The sequence below is a fragment of the Adelges cooleyi genome, unplaced genomic scaffold, assembly GCF_023614345.1.
Source record: "Adelges cooleyi isolate 19-005CV unplaced genomic scaffold, UGA_ACOO_1.1 ACOO_flye_CR_arks_rails_tigmint_CR_PRNA_574, whole genome shotgun sequence".
Classification (NCBI taxonomy): Eukaryota; Metazoa; Arthropoda; class Insecta; order Hemiptera; family Adelgidae; genus Adelges; species Adelges cooleyi.
The window spans coordinates 7,207,593-7,228,366 of NW_026096268.1; the positions used below are offsets into that span (position 1 = coordinate 7,207,593).

General features: G+C 28.9%; 2 protein-coding genes and 1 non-coding gene across 4 annotated transcripts; 1 reads left to right on the top strand and 2 right to left on the bottom strand.

Moving 5' to 3' along the window:
* Window positions 1–42: 42 nt before the first annotated feature.
* Window positions 43–14,032, bottom strand: LOC126843406 (syntaxin-like). 2 transcript variants are annotated; one of them, XM_050580946.1, is made up of 9 exons: window positions 13,916–14,032; window positions 6,843–6,971; window positions 6,176–6,275; window positions 6,021–6,095; window positions 2,982–3,179; window positions 2,779–2,855; window positions 2,149–2,286; window positions 1,445–1,555; window positions 43–463 (listed from the first exon to the last, which is right to left on the bottom strand). In XM_050580946.1, the coding sequence occupies exons 2-9, from the start codon at window positions 6,933–6,935 to the stop codon at window positions 362–364; spliced, it is 894 nt and encodes a 297-aa protein (XP_050436903.1). In that variant the 5' UTR covers window positions 6,936–6,971; window positions 13,916–14,032; the 3' UTR covers window positions 43–361. The 2 variants fall into 2 exon arrangements, with proteins under 2 accessions (XP_050436903.1, XP_050436902.1); XM_050580945.1 differs by lacking the exon at window positions 13,916–14,032 and adding an exon at window positions 13,475–13,711.
* A 2,873-nt stretch (window positions 14,033–16,905) lies between these two features.
* On the bottom strand, window positions 16,906–20,678 carry LOC126843407 (uncharacterized). The gene is made up of 8 exons (XM_050580948.1): window positions 20,395–20,678; window positions 19,863–19,926; window positions 19,570–19,735; window positions 19,391–19,516; window positions 18,089–18,144; window positions 17,833–17,911; window positions 17,647–17,775; window positions 16,906–17,570 (listed from the first exon to the last, which is right to left on the bottom strand). The coding sequence occupies exons 1-8, from the start codon at window positions 20,495–20,497 to the stop codon at window positions 17,355–17,357; spliced, it is 939 nt and encodes a 312-aa protein (XP_050436905.1). The 5' UTR covers window positions 20,498–20,678; the 3' UTR covers window positions 16,906–17,354.
* Window positions 18,434–18,504, top strand: Trnag-gcc (transfer RNA glycine (anticodon GCC)). Its single transcript has one exon. It is a non-coding gene; the product is annotated as a tRNA-Gly (tRNA).
* Window positions 20,679–20,774: the final 96 nt, after the last annotated feature.

Genomic DNA, 20,774 nt, shown 5'->3' on the forward strand with positions numbered 1-20,774 from the left:
TTTATTACAAGTAATTATAAACATAAAATTAGATAAATGTCAAAATAGTAAAAAAGTAAAATAGGCTACCGTGCATGAACGAAATAACACTTAGTAAAAAAAATAACTCTTTAGGAAGCTTGCACTTTGTAAATTATTGACATTCCGTTACTATATAATATTTTATTCATTAAAACGTATCATAAATATTTGTACATTCAGCTATTATTATACCTATTCTTCTTGCTATATATATATATAAATAAACATATATTAAGTAATAATTAAGTCGATGTAATAATAGTTACACACACACACGTATCACAGAAGTTTCAAAATTTAAGGTCTCAAAAATATTTTTGTCGCGTAGGCATAAAAAACGTTAATTTTCCGACGCATTTTCGTCTGCGAAAAAATTCAAATACATCCACACTATCATACACAGCATCACGCTGATACATATGCCCATGACAATGATCTTATTCTGTAACAAAATAATTCAACCCTTGTTATGTAAGTAGAAAACATAAAAACAAAAGCCGCCGCAGAGCCCAAGGGTAAGTGTTAGTAGGCATGTGTGTAAATATGACGCCAGAGTAGGTTCTTGGTAGACATAATAATAAAAAAAAATGTTTTTTTTATAAGTAAAAATGTACAAATACAAATTACAAGAAACTAATTTTTTTCTAATGAAAATCGGTTTCCTACATTACATGGTAAAGTAAACTCGAATCGCTTTACATAATTGAAATCGAACCACCCTAAGTAGTCGAAATTTTTTCTAGCTTCTTGGTCTTAAATACCACAAAAATTGCGTTTACTCAGTGAATAAATTTTACAAGTTAAAGCTTATACAAGCTGTAAACAATTAATCTGTAAATAATTTTCTGAAATATTGCCTATATAAAACTCCTTAAAACTTGTCCGCTTTCAATCCCCTTAATCGTCCATTTTATAATACAATCCTTTATATTCTATTAAAGAGATTTAAAAAACGTTACCGAATTTATAAATATGAAATAATTATTGTATATTTTGGCGATTTAATTTTTGTTCTTGTGTATTTTCAGTAACTTTTCAATTTCTTGGTGTATATTATTTGTGTGCGATTCAGATTAAGTAAGACAAGTGTTATACTAGAACAACGGAGGAAGGCGGTTTAAAAACAAACGGGTCCAATTCAGGGTACAAAGCAATTTTAGTAACGGTTAGAGGTGTTAAAAGGCGGTAGAGAACCTGTTTTGTTTGGATAGCAGAATATGGCGAATAAAGTAGTGAAATGTAAACATTTAGGATTAGTTGTGCAAGATAAAGATAAAGATGTGGAAGGTTGGTGATGACAAGTGGGGACGAATAGAGAGTAGATAAAGATGTTTTGGCTGACCGATCCCGATAGGAAGAAGCGCGTTAACCATTTGAATACATTAGACAATGAATGAAGAAAATATTTAATCGTAGTAAGTACCATTCTAGTTTTGCTTTGGTAAATAACGGCTTTTCTAGTCTCGATTTTCGCCGTTTCAGCAGCATCTCCAGCTCTCAAAACATGTTGTTCGATGCTATTTATGATATCGCCCTAAAACAGTTAAAACAAAACAAAATCATTTTTTTAACCAATTAAAACGCGTTTTACAAGTTAAATTTTAACAGTCTGCGGTTACATTTTCAGTTTTGAATCTCTATTAGAAAAATTAAAATTAAACCGTTTTAAAAAATAATTACGGCCGTAAGATCAAGAGTAAAAACTTAACATAACCTAACGTAACATATCCTAACCGTTCTACTTATTAGTTGTTTGCAATACTCTCGAGGACTTAGATTATATAATTGTTGATAACATTTAAAACAATTAGTACTACACAAAGGTTATCGTAAGACTTAGTAGTTAGCTTAATTGTTTTGTTATTAAACCGCATTTTTTAAAAATTACTTCAATAGGTAATTATTGAATTACCTACTCTACCTATCAGTAAAAAAAAACCTTACGTTAGTATTATAAATCTTATTGTATTAGTTGCTCAGCCTTAGAGGTCAATGAGCAACTCGTTAAATATACAATGGAAGTCATCCATGAAGTTGACACATCGGTCACGTTAATAAAAAAACAAATGCCTAATAAAATAATGAAAATCGACAACATAATTTTATATAATTAAAAAAATGTCATACTTGCTTTTCAACTAACAGCGCCATTTCAACAAACATGTCTCTGAGCTCTTGGATGCTTTTCTCTAGTTTTAACAGTTCCAAGTGCCTGTCCTGGACTTCTTGCAAGGTCTTCCTGGCCTCTAACGTGTCGGCAATGATCTATAACAATAATAAAATCCAACAAATATAACAATTACAGTGTTCTATCAAATTTAAAACTGCGTCTAAAATGTCATTATATCCAGAGTTGTGCAAATTCTTATTCAAACTAAATTTTTTTTGAATGACTTTGCAAAATGCATTTGAATAAAAATATAATTCTAATAAAAGATTATTTAAATATCTATTTTTTAAATTATTCGAATAACTTTTACTTGAATAATTATTATACATGTATAACAAGTATTACACGATTTAAATGATTTATTTTTATACTTCTCCGTTGAGAATAATCTACTGAACATTTTAACCGGTCAATCGAAAAATGTATAATGTAATTAAACCAATATTTACAATAAAAATACTAAAAATTTACTATTAAGCGTCCTACGTTAAGTTTATCACCCCTGTAAACACCTAGTCAAAACAATTAAGTATCAGCAATAATAATTATTAGTAAATATCAACTACAGGTAACATAATAAGACTCACGTTGCCGTTGAACACTGCCGAGTAATTGCCCTGACTGACGAGTTCGTCAAACTGTTCGCTGGATATTTCGGCTTTTACTGAAACAATAATATTTTTCCGTGTCGACAGAATTATTGCAAAAGCGTTGGTGGTCAAAAAAAGCATACCCAACAACAAACAATACAAAGATCAAGGTCGATAAAAAAAAAAAAAATTCCTTTTACCTATGGACACGACCTTTTGCATGCGTTCTTCGCATTTTTCTTTGTAGTCGATCTGCTCGGCGTTGAACTCGGCTAAGGCTTCGACCAACATGTGCACCGTCGTGGCTTGTTGAGTTTTTCGGATCCTAAGTGCGGCGCTAGCTGGTTCGCTGCCGGTTGACGACTCATCTTCTTCCTGGTGGATCTGTTTCTCCAGCTCTAAGACAAACGGAAACGGTTGTTTTTAACGGCTGGCCAAGCACCAATGCCAGTGTATATATATATAGTTGTCATTTTTTGGCTTTCTCGCGCAAATTTCCACTGGATTCGCCGCAATGCTTTTGTAATCCATCATATAGCTATAGATTATAATATAGGAAGAGGTAGAACTGTACACTACACGTTCAAGCATTCAAACACCACGACGGTCCGGCTCGGTATCGGTCACGGCGATTGGCGACGATAGCGAAAATAATATAATATTATTAATGAATTATCATACAGCTGGATATACTGTACAGAAATCGAAACGTTATAAAATCGCAATCCGCAAGTTAACGCACTAAAAACGACCGGAAATATGCGTACACTTATGAGCTAAATATTACCTAAAATGTGCAAAAAAAATGCGCTAAATTTTAACTTTGATGCGAAGCTGAGAAGGGGTGATTTTACAATGTTTTGTTTTTTTGTATTTTTTCTATGCGTTGTTGACCCACTATGTATCCTAAACCGCTGGACTGATTTCTTCATGTAGCAAGTCTAATAAACATCACAAATATCCGTATCTAAAATTTACTTTATTGGGCCGAAAATGTAATAAAATACACCCTTTTCTCTTAAATATCACGAAAAATGTACACATTTCATCTTTAAATAACAGAACGCAATAACTTATTTAAAACTATGTATACACACTCTATTAAATATCCACTTTTATTAAGTTATTACCTAATTATCAATGGCAAAAAAATGTCACATAACGATGTTAGGTGTTCTGATAATCTATAATAACATATAATACAGTAGTATATATACATGTTTTCATTACACTGCATCCTCATTAGACATTAACATATAAAATATCATCCAAATTTGTTTTGAAATTATGACTTCACAACCTACTTGACAAATTGCCAGCGTGTAATATTGTGATTAGTATAATGTTATCAGAATTTAGATAACATGTTTTGTCTATGTCAAATTAGAAGTTTTATTTTTACTCACGTAGCAAAGAAAAATTTGCATAAACGTATGTGAAGCGTTAAATTTCACAGTTGTAATCATAACATAGGTGTATAATATCGTTTTATGTAAAACTTAACTATACATTGTCAAATTAATACTAGGCTAATAACCATTACATAGCAGTTGAAGTTAAATTAATTTAAGAAATATGTAGTTTAGAAAACGGTTTAAGTAATATCTAATTTTACATCTAATATCATGGTTGTGATTATAATTTATAACTAAACATTTCGATAAAAATAAAAAATGATCTAATATTTTTTATTTAAAAAAATCCCATTTACACGTTTGTCCCATTTGCTTACAAAATTTCTTCTCGACCCTATCCTATGTCCCCCACTCCCACGTTACACTACCGATGCACAAAAATGATCCTATATAATTTAAGCGTTCTACACGTATCCTGAAAACCGGAAGAGGGGATACCCCTATCCATATAGACACTATACCGGATGGAACGGTTTTGAAAAATATTACGAAGTAGCCGATACGTCACGTCAAGTTCTTTTTTTTTATGTATTGCCTTGGCGTTAAAAGAATATAATTTTAGATTCGTTGTACATGTGTGACACTTCCTAAGATCAATGCTGTCGGCATTGGGCCTTGATGTTGGTTTAGAATTCGTTCTGGACAACCTACAGATTGCCATTTACGATTTTTTATTATTATTATTAATAATAATATATTACCTCGCTCACGTGTCGGTTACACGGCGAGTGTATAATACTCACATTAAAACCCATTATTGTGCCGATTCTGCAGTGTCATCCGGAAAGTATATTCCTACATTGCCTATTATTGTGATTTTCATTAACATACACATGTATAATTTCCAAGTGAAAAATCAACACGACTATTTTCACTTACAATTCGAATGTTTCTAAAACTTTAGACAAAAACACTATCAATAAATGCTAAAACAGCAGAGTAAGGGAGGTCACAGGTTATAGGAACTATTATAACTAAAAGCGTAATGAGAACCGAGGGAGATTACAGGACATTTTATCAAAACAACGAGTTAAATGAAAAAATAAGTAAAATAAAGTCAATATTAACATTTACCGTTTTAGAGATTTATAATAATACACATAAAAACTATTAAAACAAATGTTTGGTTTTTAATTAGTAATTTTATTTTATTTCAATGTATAGATATTTATAATATGTGTATTTTCGGTTGGTAATAAACAAATCCATGTGATTGGATAAAATCTTTTTTTTTAATAAAATCTTTCCAGCTTCACGTTGTAGGTTATTACGTTTGTGATATTTGAAATATTTACTTCGAACGCACAAAAAATCCATTAGAAATACGAAATTTTCGGTACAAAACAATTATCTATTTTCACTAAAAAATGCACTTCTAATACTTAATTTAAAACACAATCTATTGACTATTAGTGCATTTAGCACAATAACAAATTGGGGAATTGAACAATAAACAAAAATCAAAAGAGCCCTCGTGTCTAAAACATTGGCCAGCCTAAGCCTGTTAGGGTAAACCTATCAAAGAACAGTCTAAACCAGACTAGAGCTGTATAGTTTTCTCTACTAAACCGTTAGCATAACATAATATGAGTATATACATAATAGTTATTGGCCAATCGCGCGCCATATTGCATACATTCAGCTTAACCAATTATCACCAATTAAAAATAACGAATGTCAACAGCTGCTGTGTGTAAACGGAAAAAATAATATTATAATCATTATTCTGTTGTTCTTCGCCAGGAATTAAATGTCAATCGTTGCCCATATTATGACAAAGATATATTATGTTACACAACATTATAACAAATAACTACTTTTTACCTTTTAACGTGATGCTGACTTGTTTGCCCATTTTTTTCACGTTTTCCGTTTTTGAGTCAATTTCCCGTTTCAAACCTACGCAAACAAAAAAAATGTACACATTTAATAATCACTTGCTATACGCAAGCTATACGGACGAAAACGAATTGTTTTACTTTCATCTTGTCTCGTCAAAAGCAATAGTTTCCTATGTAACACCCTCATTAATACTACGTGCTCTTTGATTTGTCTTATCTTTGAACGGCATTGTTCGATCTGAAAAAAGTGTTATCCAAGTTTAATTTTTAAAAAAATGTATAATACATGCTATCCATAATCGGCTAAAAAAATTATTAGTAAGTCAAAACTAAATGAGGAAAAGGAAAAATTTTTAAGAATTTTAATTTTATTAATTTTTTTTCTGTATTGTTTGAGACTCATTTTTTGCTAAAATGAGTTTTCTTTATTATTTAAACTCTTAACTCACCTCTACTGGGTTGTCGTTAAATGATAAGCTGATAGCAATATATAAATTTTATGTAATATAATTTTTAAGAGGATGTTTCACCTCTAAAACCACCTTCAATAATTCGGTACAGTTAGTTTTTCGAAAACATACTTTATCAATTTGGTACAAAAAACTTATTTGCACCACATAACTTTTTTTACGTTTTGACTAATTAACGTTTTTGTAAGATTCAAAGATGCACAAAAGAATTCATAAGCTAAATGTAAAAAATGTAAATTTTTAAATAAAAAATTGTAAAGAATCTTTTTTATCTAAACCTCCAAACTTTAGGTCAGAAATATTATAAACAAGTTAAAATAGATGTAATAGTTAACCTGTTTAAAAAAATGTTCCATGTAACCGTACTCCGAATCTTGGATGTCCAAAGCGACATTATCCACTCCTGTGATATGACACCTTGAGTCCATTCTGTTTATATTGCTTGGGAACACATCTTCGACTATCTGAAAAATAAAATAATCTAAGTTCGACGTGAGGCGTTAAGTGTTAAGATTTTAATACTAATACGCCGTCAATTAAAACTGTATCCACAAATACAGTAGTAAAAATGTAATTGTGTAATTGCGTATAATGTAAAACAACATTTTATAACAATATGTTTGGTTTTTCCAGTGAAATATGTCAAGTATTTCACTAAGTCCACATGTCGTTTAAATTGTATTAAGACATTTTGAATTTGGACATAATGATTATTGTTATACAACTATAAATATTCGAATGTCTTGGTAGCCTACATTTGTGTGTTTTACACACACAGCTGTGTAAAACACTATAACAAAATATCAGTCACATTTAAGTAAAAGAAACTAGACATTTTCAATCAGCGTTAACAGACACTACAAATTTGCTATTCAACAGTCACAAACTCATGGTCAAAGGGGTAATCAAATTTGAAGAGATGATCGACAGCACTCTAAACGATTTAAAAAAAAAATCACAATAATAATAAAACGATTTTTTGTAGTATCCTTCGACAAATTTAAGACCCTTAATTTATTTGAATTCCTGAAAAAACAGTTTATATTAATAACAAAACAAATAAGGATAAGAAGGGGGGTCTAGAACTTCTTAACAAAGCAGACTACCATAACCTACAATTGTGTTTTTAGTCTTGATTTATTATAAAACCCAAATGCTATATCTACTTAGCAAGTAGACTTTTAGAGGCTTAGATTTTTAACTCATGTTATAAATATTTAAAAATACAGTCTTGATTTAAATAAAATAACGTTGACTAGCTTGATTATCTAATGCATATTATATGACTCATTTTACTATTTTAATACAATCATTGAACTGACAAAAAAAAATAATGACGATGATAATAAAATTCAATTCAATGCGTGTGCTCTAAATGGATACAATATTATTTATTATACATAGACGGATAAATATTATTTTTAATTTGTTGAAATAATAGATATTAATATTTTATTAAAAATACTGGCATATTTTCTTTAAAGATGGTGTAGATAGAAAAATCCGTAATTTTCTAGAAAAATTATGGAAAGTCCAGTCAAAAAGATACTAGGTATGAAAACGAGTGTCAATAAAATATTAATTATACATTTTAGTGATTTCTATAATTTAAAATTTAATCATTTTTGGTATGCACTGTTAGGCAATTAAAACAACAAAAAATTCGATAATAACGGACAATTTCGGATTTTTTTTTTATTTTCCAAAAATTTGTTTTTTTTTAGAAATAAATATTTGTTTAATCAATTTTCTATATTTTTTTCATTTTGAGACTAGAGTAAACCCTACTTTCCGGAATATTCCCTCTAACCTTCTAGACGTTAAAATATAATTTTTCATACTATATTTTGGTTGCTGATAATCAAGCCTCAAGGTATAACATTTGTCATGACTCATGACATAATATGATATAATTGACACGTCATATTATACCAAACACAAAAGTTGTAAATAATTATGCTTTCCTTAGTATTTCAGATAACTATTCAATGATAAACGATTAATGTGACACGATTAAACCACCAAGAAAAAACGATTTATAATGGAATTTCCTGAGATTATTGACATCATATTAGAAGTGTTGATTTGACTTATATTTTACACTATTTAAGTATCAAAGAAATATATATGTAGAAATCAAAGTTTGATTTAGCACTCGGTACTTATAAAGCTTATAAAGTAACAGTATTTTTTAAATAATTGTAGACAACTTAATTGTAAATATTATGATCATAAGATTAATATTATGCGCATTTGTAATTGCCTCACATCAGTTAAGCGGAAAAAAAATTATTCGTAAGTAAATGTAATACAATTTTTTTTTGCGACTTAATTAATGAGTTAATTTAAATCAGAAAAACGTGTTTTCTTTCATAAAATATTCTGAGAACAGTTCTGAATTCAGCAGAAATAAAATCATTCAAAAACCTAATAAACGACAATTATGTTTGTTATGTTGTCGTTCGAATATGTTGGTTAAACAACTGCTTCAAGCAATAAAAAATCTAATTTTCAATCAACAATTGTTGACAATGACACAAATGGATGGATGCGATAAAAAAAGCTAATATTTCTTTTTCTAATATTTAATTAAAAAAAACATTTGAAGTTAACTTAATGAACCGACTATATTATATTATATTATATACATCAACTATAAGAGTATATGACAATTAATAAAGTGTATAATTCACGAAACATGCGCAATTTAATATGAAACAAAGACTTTCTCTTTTTTATACTTTTGAAAGATAACCGATTAGAAATGTATTTAAGCAACGATGATCAGTTTTATAAATTGTAATAATCACAATTAGTCAAGTATCTCTTTTACGTATTAAAGACAAATTAACAACAATCAGCTAAAAAATAATTTTCCGAGTCAACATACTACCTAACAATTATCTTTTAATTGAAAAACGTGAAGGTTGAATTGATTAGCGTGCTATTCCGTTTAATTCCATAGCGATTACTTGCTATTAAAACAATTAAAATTTAAATAATTATTATAATATTGATGTAAGTAGTGTGTTGTTCAAATGGCGATTGAGTTTTGTTTTTAGTTATTTTAGACGGTTGATATTAGCGAGTATTTTAGTAATGTAGAGTAAAATGATTAAGATAGTGCTCGTAATTTTTACACAATAAGAACCCTATAGTTTTACTGGTGAATTTGCTCGAGCTGTTGGATTTTGGGAAAGGAGCCAAATTGCCAAATGACCGACCCAATTTGAGATTTCGAATAAAACGCCAAGAGGAATACTGATGAAGCTCAGTTTACACAACACGTAGGTCAATAAAAAATAATTAGAAACGAATACAAAAAAATTCATTGAATTCCAAATATTATGTTGTCTCATCCATAACGAACTGTGTTCGACATACGTCATGCTATTTTGACTCCAGTGCGGTGGACTTCATCAATATCATCAAAACAATGACGTTTGATAAAATATGCATGTATTGGTTATTACTAGTAGGTACATAACAATATTTTTTTTTTTTTTGATTTTCAGTTATTGTTTTCAAACACCTTAAACCATACAAATCCGAACAATGGCACCAATAACTAATAATGACGTCAATATCATAAAAAAAGAAAAAGATCTGCCGCAGGAAAATAACTTTTTCTATTAGATTTTTTTTACCATTTCACTATTACAACACGACGCATAATAATAGTTTTTTTTGTTATTAACGTCCAAAAAACGTCGGTTTTTTACGTTCAACTGCAAGCAAACCAGGACAATTTGTATTAAAATAATTATAATTCAAAATTTGATTTGAGTTATTTCTAACTATTTGATAATATATTAATCGTTATTTAAATATATATATATATATATATTTTTTTTTAATAATTACATACTATCCATTTAATTATTAGGTATAATATATATATGCGAAAATTACATTTTTCAACTAGATAAATAATTATTTAATTTTCCAACTATCAGCATTTTAAACGGAAGTATTTAAATCATTTTTTATTTGAATTTTTATTTCAATAAATAATTCTGTAATCAAATTACACTCACTCAAACCCTTTGCAATATCACAACTTGCATCAAATTCACTCCCCGGAAATCCCACTCGCTGACTGCGAAGACATTGGTGTCGAAATCTATACATATATATATATTGTAACTATTTGCTTATTATGCTCGAAGCAAACACTTCACATAATACCTTTTTCTGAATTTTTAATTGTGAGTATTGAGAAATGGTATACATCAACATTAAATCGGATTGCTAATAATGGCAACCCACCCCCCCGCATTTTGATTTTAAGCCTCGTTTCCTAAGTATTTATAGTAAAATTTATACTAATAATATTTTTGTTAACAACTTTTAATTTTAACATTTTTATGTTGTATAAATTCAGTTATATTGTATTAAACGATACCGGAAGAAATCGGCCAATCGATTAAAGCTATTATATAGGCCCAGACAAAAAAAAACCACATCATGGTAAAATTTATAACTTCTCCAATCTACACTAAAAAAATGACTAATAAGCGTTTAAAAAACATCATTATGCCAAATAATAAAGTCAAAACAACAGCTGTAACGGGACAATTTGTTCTATCGACAAAATACAACGGTTTCCTTGGGTTTTCATTGCCATTGTTACCTTTGTATAAATATAATATGTATGTTTATATGGTATAATTTACGAATTTTACATTCAATGAAATATAGTATAGAGCTACACTACTGTCCTTCTGCGCAGCAGACAGGATGTCTATTTTTTTTTTAGCGTTTATTATAGTAAATTAATATTAAAAAAAAAATGAATTATTCAATTGCTGTGAAATATTTTTTATATACGTTTTTTTGATTCTTTCGAAATTTACTAATATAATATGATAATTCGTTCGCATACATAAACAATATTAATATACATATATATTATGTAATATTATAGTAATTTAACTATGTTTGAAGTAAACAAACAATGATAAACATGTTGATTGTCAACGGTTGCGCACCACTAAACATTGACATCAACCACAACAAAACGGTTCACCTCAGTGTACAGGCCTTGAATGCCTATTGTGTTTTTGGAAAAAATTAATTGGCGCCATTTACGACGGATAGACCGGTACAGTTGTTGCAACATTAAAAACAATAGGTAGGTGCTCTAAGCCATGTAATGTGGATGAGTAAAGTACGGCGAAATAAACTATGTCATAGTACCTACAGACATTTTCCAATTTAAATATTTTCCTCGCAAAACCATCCTCGAAGCGAAGCAACAATGCAAAATAATATTATAATGAGGAAATAAACAAATTCAGTTGACTCCTACGCGCAAATTATTTTACTACGGTCACGTCTTTTCAATAAAATAAACGACTAATTTATTTCCAAAAAAAAAAACTACATTAAACACAAATAGACGGCACGTTTTTACATAAACACTCGAACAAACGAAAAATGAAAATAAAAATGTCAACACGACAATATTGTACATATTTACTTGCACCTATACCTACTAAATGTCGTTAATCGTTCAAAGTTAGCACAAAGATAGGTACATAATTACAGGTAAACTATTATGATTCGAACGTGTTTTCGTTAATCGTGTGATGTAAATAAAGTACGTCTTGAGTACCTTTATATATATATCTTTCACTAATGAGTTAATATTGAGTACTTTACACGTCATGATCGATACGCATAATAATAACTAAAATCGTGTTCGCCGAAAACAATCACAGTCAGTAAGACAGTATCAGCTGTCAAAATTATAAAACTATTTTAATCACGTGTATTTTACACACCACAACTGGATCCAGAATAATAATATGTATAATAATGGCCATTATTATGATGACATGATATTAAACGTTTGAATTAATCAAATTACATCGCTGACCCAAGGTCGCATTTTTGAACTATACACATACATTGATTATGTAGTAATCTATTGTAGTAAATCAATGAAATGTCATCTGACCACTTATACTGACAAATCGATAAATTCAAAATATTATCACTTCTGGTTTAACGTCTTTTTTGCAAGATTCAAATAGCTTCAGACAATTTTTCGAAATTAAAACAAATAAAAATATTATACAAATATTTACGTTAAGATAAAAAGATATATACATTAAAATATATACGTTTAGATTGGAATTCCTTTTTTTAGACCGTAGATAATATAAGCACGACAAAATCCAGTGTCTAAGTTTTCTTTGAGATAAAAATTGTAAAATGTACACAGAATTTGAAAACTATCCACTAGTGCGACAAAATATAAAACTTTTTATGTCTCGATTCTACGAAAACACAATGATTATTAACGCGTAATTTACAACAAGAATACTATTTTTAAAAAAATGTGTTTTTTTGTTTTTAATTGGTATAATATATACAATTTATACAATTACAGGTATAATGAGTATATATGCTAATTTTGATTATATTAACATGTTAGGCTTGAATAAGAAGCCGTCCACCGAAGACACTTTAATTACAAAAACTAATAATAATAATTGTCATTATAATACTATAATCCGCATTTCGATTAATATATGACATAAGAAATTATAATTACAGAGATAATGCATTAATCCAACGGTGGACAAATAGCATTCACACTAAGAAAATGCCATAGTACATATTGTAGGAATTAGTCATCTTCTAGAAGTTCTTTACTGACCATTGCAGTAAATAATTATTTATCGTTATAAACTTAAAGCGCACAAGTTCACAAAAGGCCAATCGTGGTACAAAAATTCCAACAAACGTGGGAAATATATTTTACAATTATTATTGTTATTATTTTAAATAAAATAATTGACGAATTTCAAATTTCAACAGAAAACTACACAAGACAGCACACGGTTAAGTTTGGAACACCTCCCACATTGCACATTAAGCTTTATTCGTTTGCCATCGACCGAACTCTGACCCGACATCAAGTTTTCATATTATAATATCAACAGCATACAAAACTTACCGCTTGAAATTCTTTTAGTCTGTCTTTAATCATAGTAACTTGGATAATATAATATTATGATTACGGCGTTTAATTTATTTTCGGTTTGCAACGAAATACGATCCTCCTCGGCCGCCTTGCTGATCACCATCGGTATTAATCGGTTTAATTAATTGACCAGGTAACTAGTTAATACCGCATTATGATGGCACTTGGAACGTCGTGCGCCGACCACCAGACACAAACTAGCTGCTGCCGGTTAGCGCATATGTTCGGCCAACACGCGCGTTTTTTAACTTTTGATTTCTTATTACTACTCCCCCACTTCAGTCTACTCTATACGTGCGGTTAATAGTTGTGTTACATTACATTACTATAATTTATAAATAATACATACATATTACCACAGCGTTTGTTATGATTTACAAATAATAATCGTTATTATTATTATATATTATGTACCGTAGCGGAATAATGTAGGTAATGCCAAAGGATTTGTTCATGACGTTTTTTTAATAATTATTGCCGAGTCTTATTAACCGCGCACACATGTTACTTCCATACACGTCTTATGCATACTCGACCGTCGTCTAATGAATTTTGTTGTGTTTTGTTTTATCTGATCCGATTACGGGACACTCGACGGCAATATAATAATATAATATACCTAATCATTGATATAATTTTGTACGGGTACTTGTATTTTGTTTCTTTATCTCAAAGACATTCGGTATTTCCGTTATTGAGAGTTTTTACAACAGTTCTACTGCAGTATGCATGCGCTGTATAGTGTAAACTTTTAACTGTATACATCTAAGTAATAATTATTGGAAAATAGTATTATACTGTGTTATTGAAGGGAATTTTTAATAATTATTGTTACGGTAAATAAGTAATTAAAAAAAAAAATAATTCGCGTGAAAAAAAAATTATTTTAAAATAAATGTACTTATTTGAAACGGTCAAAAAATGTTTTTCAATTTATATAAACAGAAAGTGCCCAGATTTGGTCCAGACACGAAAACAGAAAAACAAAGCACATCATTGTAACCGGCTCGGCTCCTCGTAGAAGTTAAAAGATCTCGTTGATTCTTTATGGGTATTGCATGCGGTCTGTTTTTAAGGAGTATTGTATAGGCAATAATTTTTGTGCGTACCAGTGTCGTCGATGGTTGTGTTAAAACAACATTAGTGCGTGCGTGCTGTTGTATTTCCGTGATCAAACCACTCTTATCAGCGGTCATTAAATATAGCAATAAACCATCGCACCCCCCGCTGTGGTGACGGTCAAATTTTTAATTATTATCGTGATGAAAATATCTAGTCTACAAAATACTATTTTGACCGGGTAGATCAATGTGTACTTGTATAATATGTAAATGCCTACTCTAAATAAGTACTCCAATCAACAGTCAACAGGTAATGAAGTTATTTTCATTATATTGTTAACTACAATGTATGGGTAACTTCTACTATGACAATACATATTTTTGTAGACAGACGATCGACCCTAATCGTATACACCCTAATACTAAAAATTAACTTTTAACCACATAATCGTCATAAGGTACAATGCTTTTATCGATATTTGCATTTTACACTATAAAAAATAATATACTATATTGCCAAATTGTTTTTTTCTTTTTATAGAATAACTAAAACTATAATTTTGTATGTAGAAATATAAATAATGTGATTATAATTTAAATAATAACAATGGTAGGTAGTAATAATAATTCTCTATTACCTCAGAGTTGAATAAGTTTTCGTCGACGGATAAGGATCAGACTTTTCCCATGTACGTACGTGTTTAATAATAGTAACTTGTTTTGACTTACCGAGTTTTTCCAATTTTTCCAATTGAGAAGTGATTTAATATTTCCTTTATTTTTTGATAATATAATTTCTTTTTCAGGAACACTTTCCATTTTAATTTTTATAAATCTTACACAAAACTAAGTGTAAAAACATAAATGCATGACGTGCATCAAAATACTGTAGCTTGTTTGTACTATTTCATAAGACTTCTTGTACATATTATAAGTAGAGTATTTCTATTTACAATCCCCCGGATTTTTTTGACATCTATCATGTACATGGAATATTATTATATTATACTAGCTGCCAGTGGCGTAGTTATGATTTTTTTCTGGGGGGGGGATAGATGAATTTTTGAGTAAACGTAAAGGGGGGGGGGCTACGCCCCCCACACCCCTCATTCAAGTTTACGTTTTTTTTTAATATACTACTGTACACAGTTATATATTTTATAATATAATATACATTGAAAATTTGAAACAAATTAATTTTATTGACTCGGACATCTAATTTTTTAAAATAATAATTTATAAAACAAGATCTATTTTTCGAGTTCTTTTCGCTAGCTCATCAATTACTGCCCCGGTGTCAAGTTCTAAATTTTTATGAACTGCCAACATAACTAATCCATTCAATCTATCCTGTTTTAAGAGAAATAATAGTTAATTATTATTAAAATGTATTGACAGTTATTAAATCACAATGCATAAAATGTTAAAATTGTTTTGTTCTTACTTCACACATGGTATTTCTTAAGTACGTCTTTACTCATTTTCAAAGCACAAGTCAACAACAATGTTTAAAATTAAAATTATACACATTTATGAGATATTTCTTGAAGCATTTTCCGTTTTGTGGGAAATAGTCTAAACGGCTACAAACATTATTGAATATTTTTTTGTTAAATCGGGTTTCTACACAATACATTTTCAATTTTGGATAAATATAATAGGAGGAACTTACACTTTGTAGTAAACAAAGGTACAATAGCAACAATAGGTTGCTATTCGAGAGTGAAAAATAACACTTAACAGGCTTTTGAAAAATAGTTTACAATGCTTTTTATCGATATACCTATTTTGTAATATTGCTCCCTAGTTAAGTATGTTTTTTATGTATTGAACACTATTCCTAGTCATATTATATTTTTAAACAGGGCTAGAAATCGTTTTTTTTCAAATACATAAAACAAAAGATATAATTTTACATTTATTAAAAATTATAACTTTTATAATTGTATAATAACAGTTTTTTAATAATGGTTTTTAAGTCCTGACTTTGGGCAGCTCGCTTTAGTTTTTTCAACAAATGTATTAATAAATATTATATAATATAGAATCCATTTGTTCCAGCAAGAATAACTCGATGATTTACATTTTCAGCTTATTAGAAAACATAAACTTTGTACGGAGCGTAGCATGTTTATAAATTGAATCGCTTATTTAATTTTATTGTCTTGTACAGCAGCTAAAGCCAACATTTGAAAATAGTGAAAAGTCAGTGAGGTTAATTATTATTTCCTTCTTGTGGATTAGATATTATAAAAAAAAAAAAAAGCCAAAGGGTAAGCAAAACATTGATAGCTCTACTACAACTATGAATGATTTTAACTATAAAACAAGAAGTCAATAAAATAATAATGTAAAAAAAATATTTATTAATTATTATAACTTAAAACAATACAAGTAATCTTATAAAATAAATTATTTCACAGATGAATTTGATTTCTTTTTTTTTATTCGTCTAGGTTTAATAATTAAAATGATTACTACACAAAATTACTAAATATATTTTTGAATATAATTAATGTTATAAAAAATATTTATCGAAATGTCAATTGAATAGTCTGCATAGAAAACCAATACAAAGTATTTCTTTTATTAATAATTAAGTAGTATACTTAAACAGTTTAAACATGGATAGATAGACCACATTGTATGCTTTTTCGGCGGTGCTGTTTTGGACCTGATCATACATTAATGAGGTTGATTCGTAATCAAAAGTGTAGCTGAAAAAGTACATGCCGCGGTCTTTCTATGTATGTTTTAACGATGATACAAATTAAATAAAAAAATTAAACATATTATATTCTATTTTTTCTCTTATGTGGGGTAGGACAAATGTTGACGTCGTCAGGGGAAATCACTTCCGCCTTATCTAATAACAAATGATCGTACTGTCCGTCTCTGGCTGTTGTTTCTTTAGCATGATTAGCATATTTTTTTATGTACTCTACTGCCAATTTTGTGTCCACGTCGTTCATATATAGCCTGTTGCCCCACGTAACCAACACGATTGGCTGTAAATAACAAAACAAATTGTTTTAATCAATTAGAAATATTACTTAAGAACGTGATTTGCTGTCCGATACTCACCCTAGACGTAGGAACCAAATTGTACGGAGTAATGATATGTCTGAAAAGACAACCTTTTAATACTGTTCGCATGCGTTGTACCAAAATGGGATGAGTACACGGATGATACAACATTACGACGGCCCCATGCTAGAAAAAAAAAAAATTGTTAGGTTCAAGATTATCTTGGCACAATACTGTACATACTTCTAAATTATGAAGCCATCTTTGTCTTGGTAAAAATGTGTACTCTCCGTATTTGGCCCATGCTGGACGATGTGAACCGCTGAAAAAGTTAACCTGTAGTTAAATTTTTGATAAATGTTTAAAGGATATAATAATAATATAACTTTAAATAAGTTAAGACCATTTTTTTTACTTTTCACCGTTTAATTTGTAATATTAATTAAAATAAATGAGAAAAATTATTGTAAAATGTAAATACAAATTGTTATACACTTACAAGGACGGAATATCCTGATGATACGATATATTTTCTTTCATACACACGTGATTAGCCTGTTAACAAAAGTTAATTAATATTAATATAACACAAAACTAAACAAATAAAACTGTTTGAGACTAATAATTATTCAATAAATGTAGGTATAAAAATTAAATTAATATTTTTTTTAAGAACTCACAAAAAACAACTATTAATTTTAATGTTATTTTATATTTTTTTCATTTTTAAAGAAAACGTATGATTTGTATTAATTTCTAATAATTGGTATAACGTTGTCAATAATATATACGTTGGTGAAAATTATCGTTTAAATAACTCAAAAACATCTTCTTACAATAAGAAGCATCAGTGGTTCAGTGGTAGAATGCTCGCCTGCCACGCGGGCGGCCCGGGTTCGATTCCCGGCTGATGCATAAATTTTTGCATTTTTTATTTAAAACTTTCATAATTTTTTACTGGTATTATTTACATTACTCTTCAGAACGCGTTCAAATTCTATGATAACATATAAAACACTTTTTTTTGTTCGTTTCTTTCTTTGTTTTTGGTAAATACAAAAAAGAAAAGAAATGATCACCCCTCCCCTCGATACAATGGTAACATTTTCATAGTGTTTTCGAAATAAGGGGAAGAATCACAGCAAAGTTGCTCCAAAGTGTCTACCAAAATGATTTAAAATATATTTTTGTTATAAAGTTTCAACATCTCATCAATGTTGTCTAAAAGAACAATTTTTAAAATTGTGTAACAAGTGAATAATTTTTTATTTTTTATTGTTTCAGAGAAAAATAATTAAAAATATTATGTTGTAACTGGATAAACTTAATATTTATTTACCCCTTAATTATTTGGCATATTTAAAATGGCTTCTAGATTTTTTCGGTTACTCTTGAGGCTAAATTATTTTTTTTTAAATATCTTATCTTCTTAATCCTAACTATATTGTGGCCAACACAAAATAGAGTTTTTTTTTAACGCACTTTTGATTTTAATGAAAAATTGGGGAACAAAATATTAGTTCCTTAACATAAATGAGGAAAAAACTAGTTTTATTCTTCTAGCTTGAAACTAAGTTCTTTTTTAAAGGAACTTTCCGAGCACTTAATTATTATTTAAAAAATCATAATATTTATTCTTATCAAATAAAAAAATTAACACACTAACAAACATGTGATATTATACCGCATAATTTACTCTAGAATTAACTAAGAATTTAAGTGGACGTCATAGAACGGTAATACTTTATGACAACATTTTAATTTGATAATAAAAATGAGTAAGATAATTTTATAAACTTACCACATAATATTTTGGCAACAAATCCCTTTCTAATAAAGGCTCGACTTCAGGAGTTATGGGTAAGTAATCCATTTGCAGACATGTGTAGTTATAAAACGAACCATCCCAATCTGTGGTTAAATTTGTCTGAAAAGAAACGTTAAGTTAATTTGCAAAACCATTAAGAGAATATTTTTTACCTTTCCGTCATCACAAGTAGAATTAATATCCATGTAACCCATTGTTGGAACGTTTACTTTACGCTTAGGCGTATTATACCATGCAAAATCATCATTTTCAACGACTTTTGGAATTCCTTCATAATGATCTGAATCTGTACGGTCTGGCAAATATCTCCCATTCCATCTGTTAACAAAACATTGAAAAATTTGTAATTATAATTAATTTACTATTAGCGTTGAGTTACAGGTAAAATGTTCGTAAAATAACATTATTAAAAAAGGTATATTACAAATAAATAACGTATACTTACGGACGGTCTTTTTTGACATGATTAGGATGTTTTAAATTAATAACGTTGACCGAATATGGTATGTCTGTAAAAAAAATTTGATTTTAGATTTAGTGTGTATCTATGTAAAAATAAAAAAAGTGCAATGGCTCATCGATAACTTAATTTTCAAATTAGGTTATGATGAATTAATTTTATTCAAATGCCACTAAATATATTCCATGCATCTATATTCCATTCATTTTTTTTTTAGATTAATTACTAAATTATTATACTAATTAATTTGTTCTGTGTAAATGTATTAGCTAATGATACATAAATATGTTCAATTTGTACTTTTACAAATTGTAAAGTATAGTACGTAAGTACTGTATGTATTGTAGTGTACATAGAAGTTTTCAATTTTTTGGTTTTTTATAATATTGTCTCATTACTGTATGACAATACTATATACCCTGTGTTATTAATTTGTTACTTTGATTTTGTTCCTTGTTTTAAGTTCGATATAACTTTCATACATAAATATAAGTGAAATACCAAAGACACGACGTACCTTCTTCTTGTACTTGGTAAGAAGGAATTTTATTGTTGCCCGAAATCAGTACGCATAGCGTTAATACGTTAAGTAAGCAAAAACAAATTTTTACAGTAAACATTTTGGTGAATTGTCACTCGAAACGAGACGTCATTACATTACAAACAATTTCGAACAAGCGCGCTGGAACGTTTTATTTTAATGACTGATTTAACTTGTTCGAGGAAAAATAGTCAAATATTAGTTAAAAATTTTAATTTTAAATTTCAAATGAGAAATCAGTGATTTTTGTAAAACTAGTGTTATCAGTAAAACAGCAATAATCACACGTTATCGCCGTCAGTAGTTGATAACGAGCTCCGCTACGGGAGCATAACGGCAAAGACGTTGTAAACCAG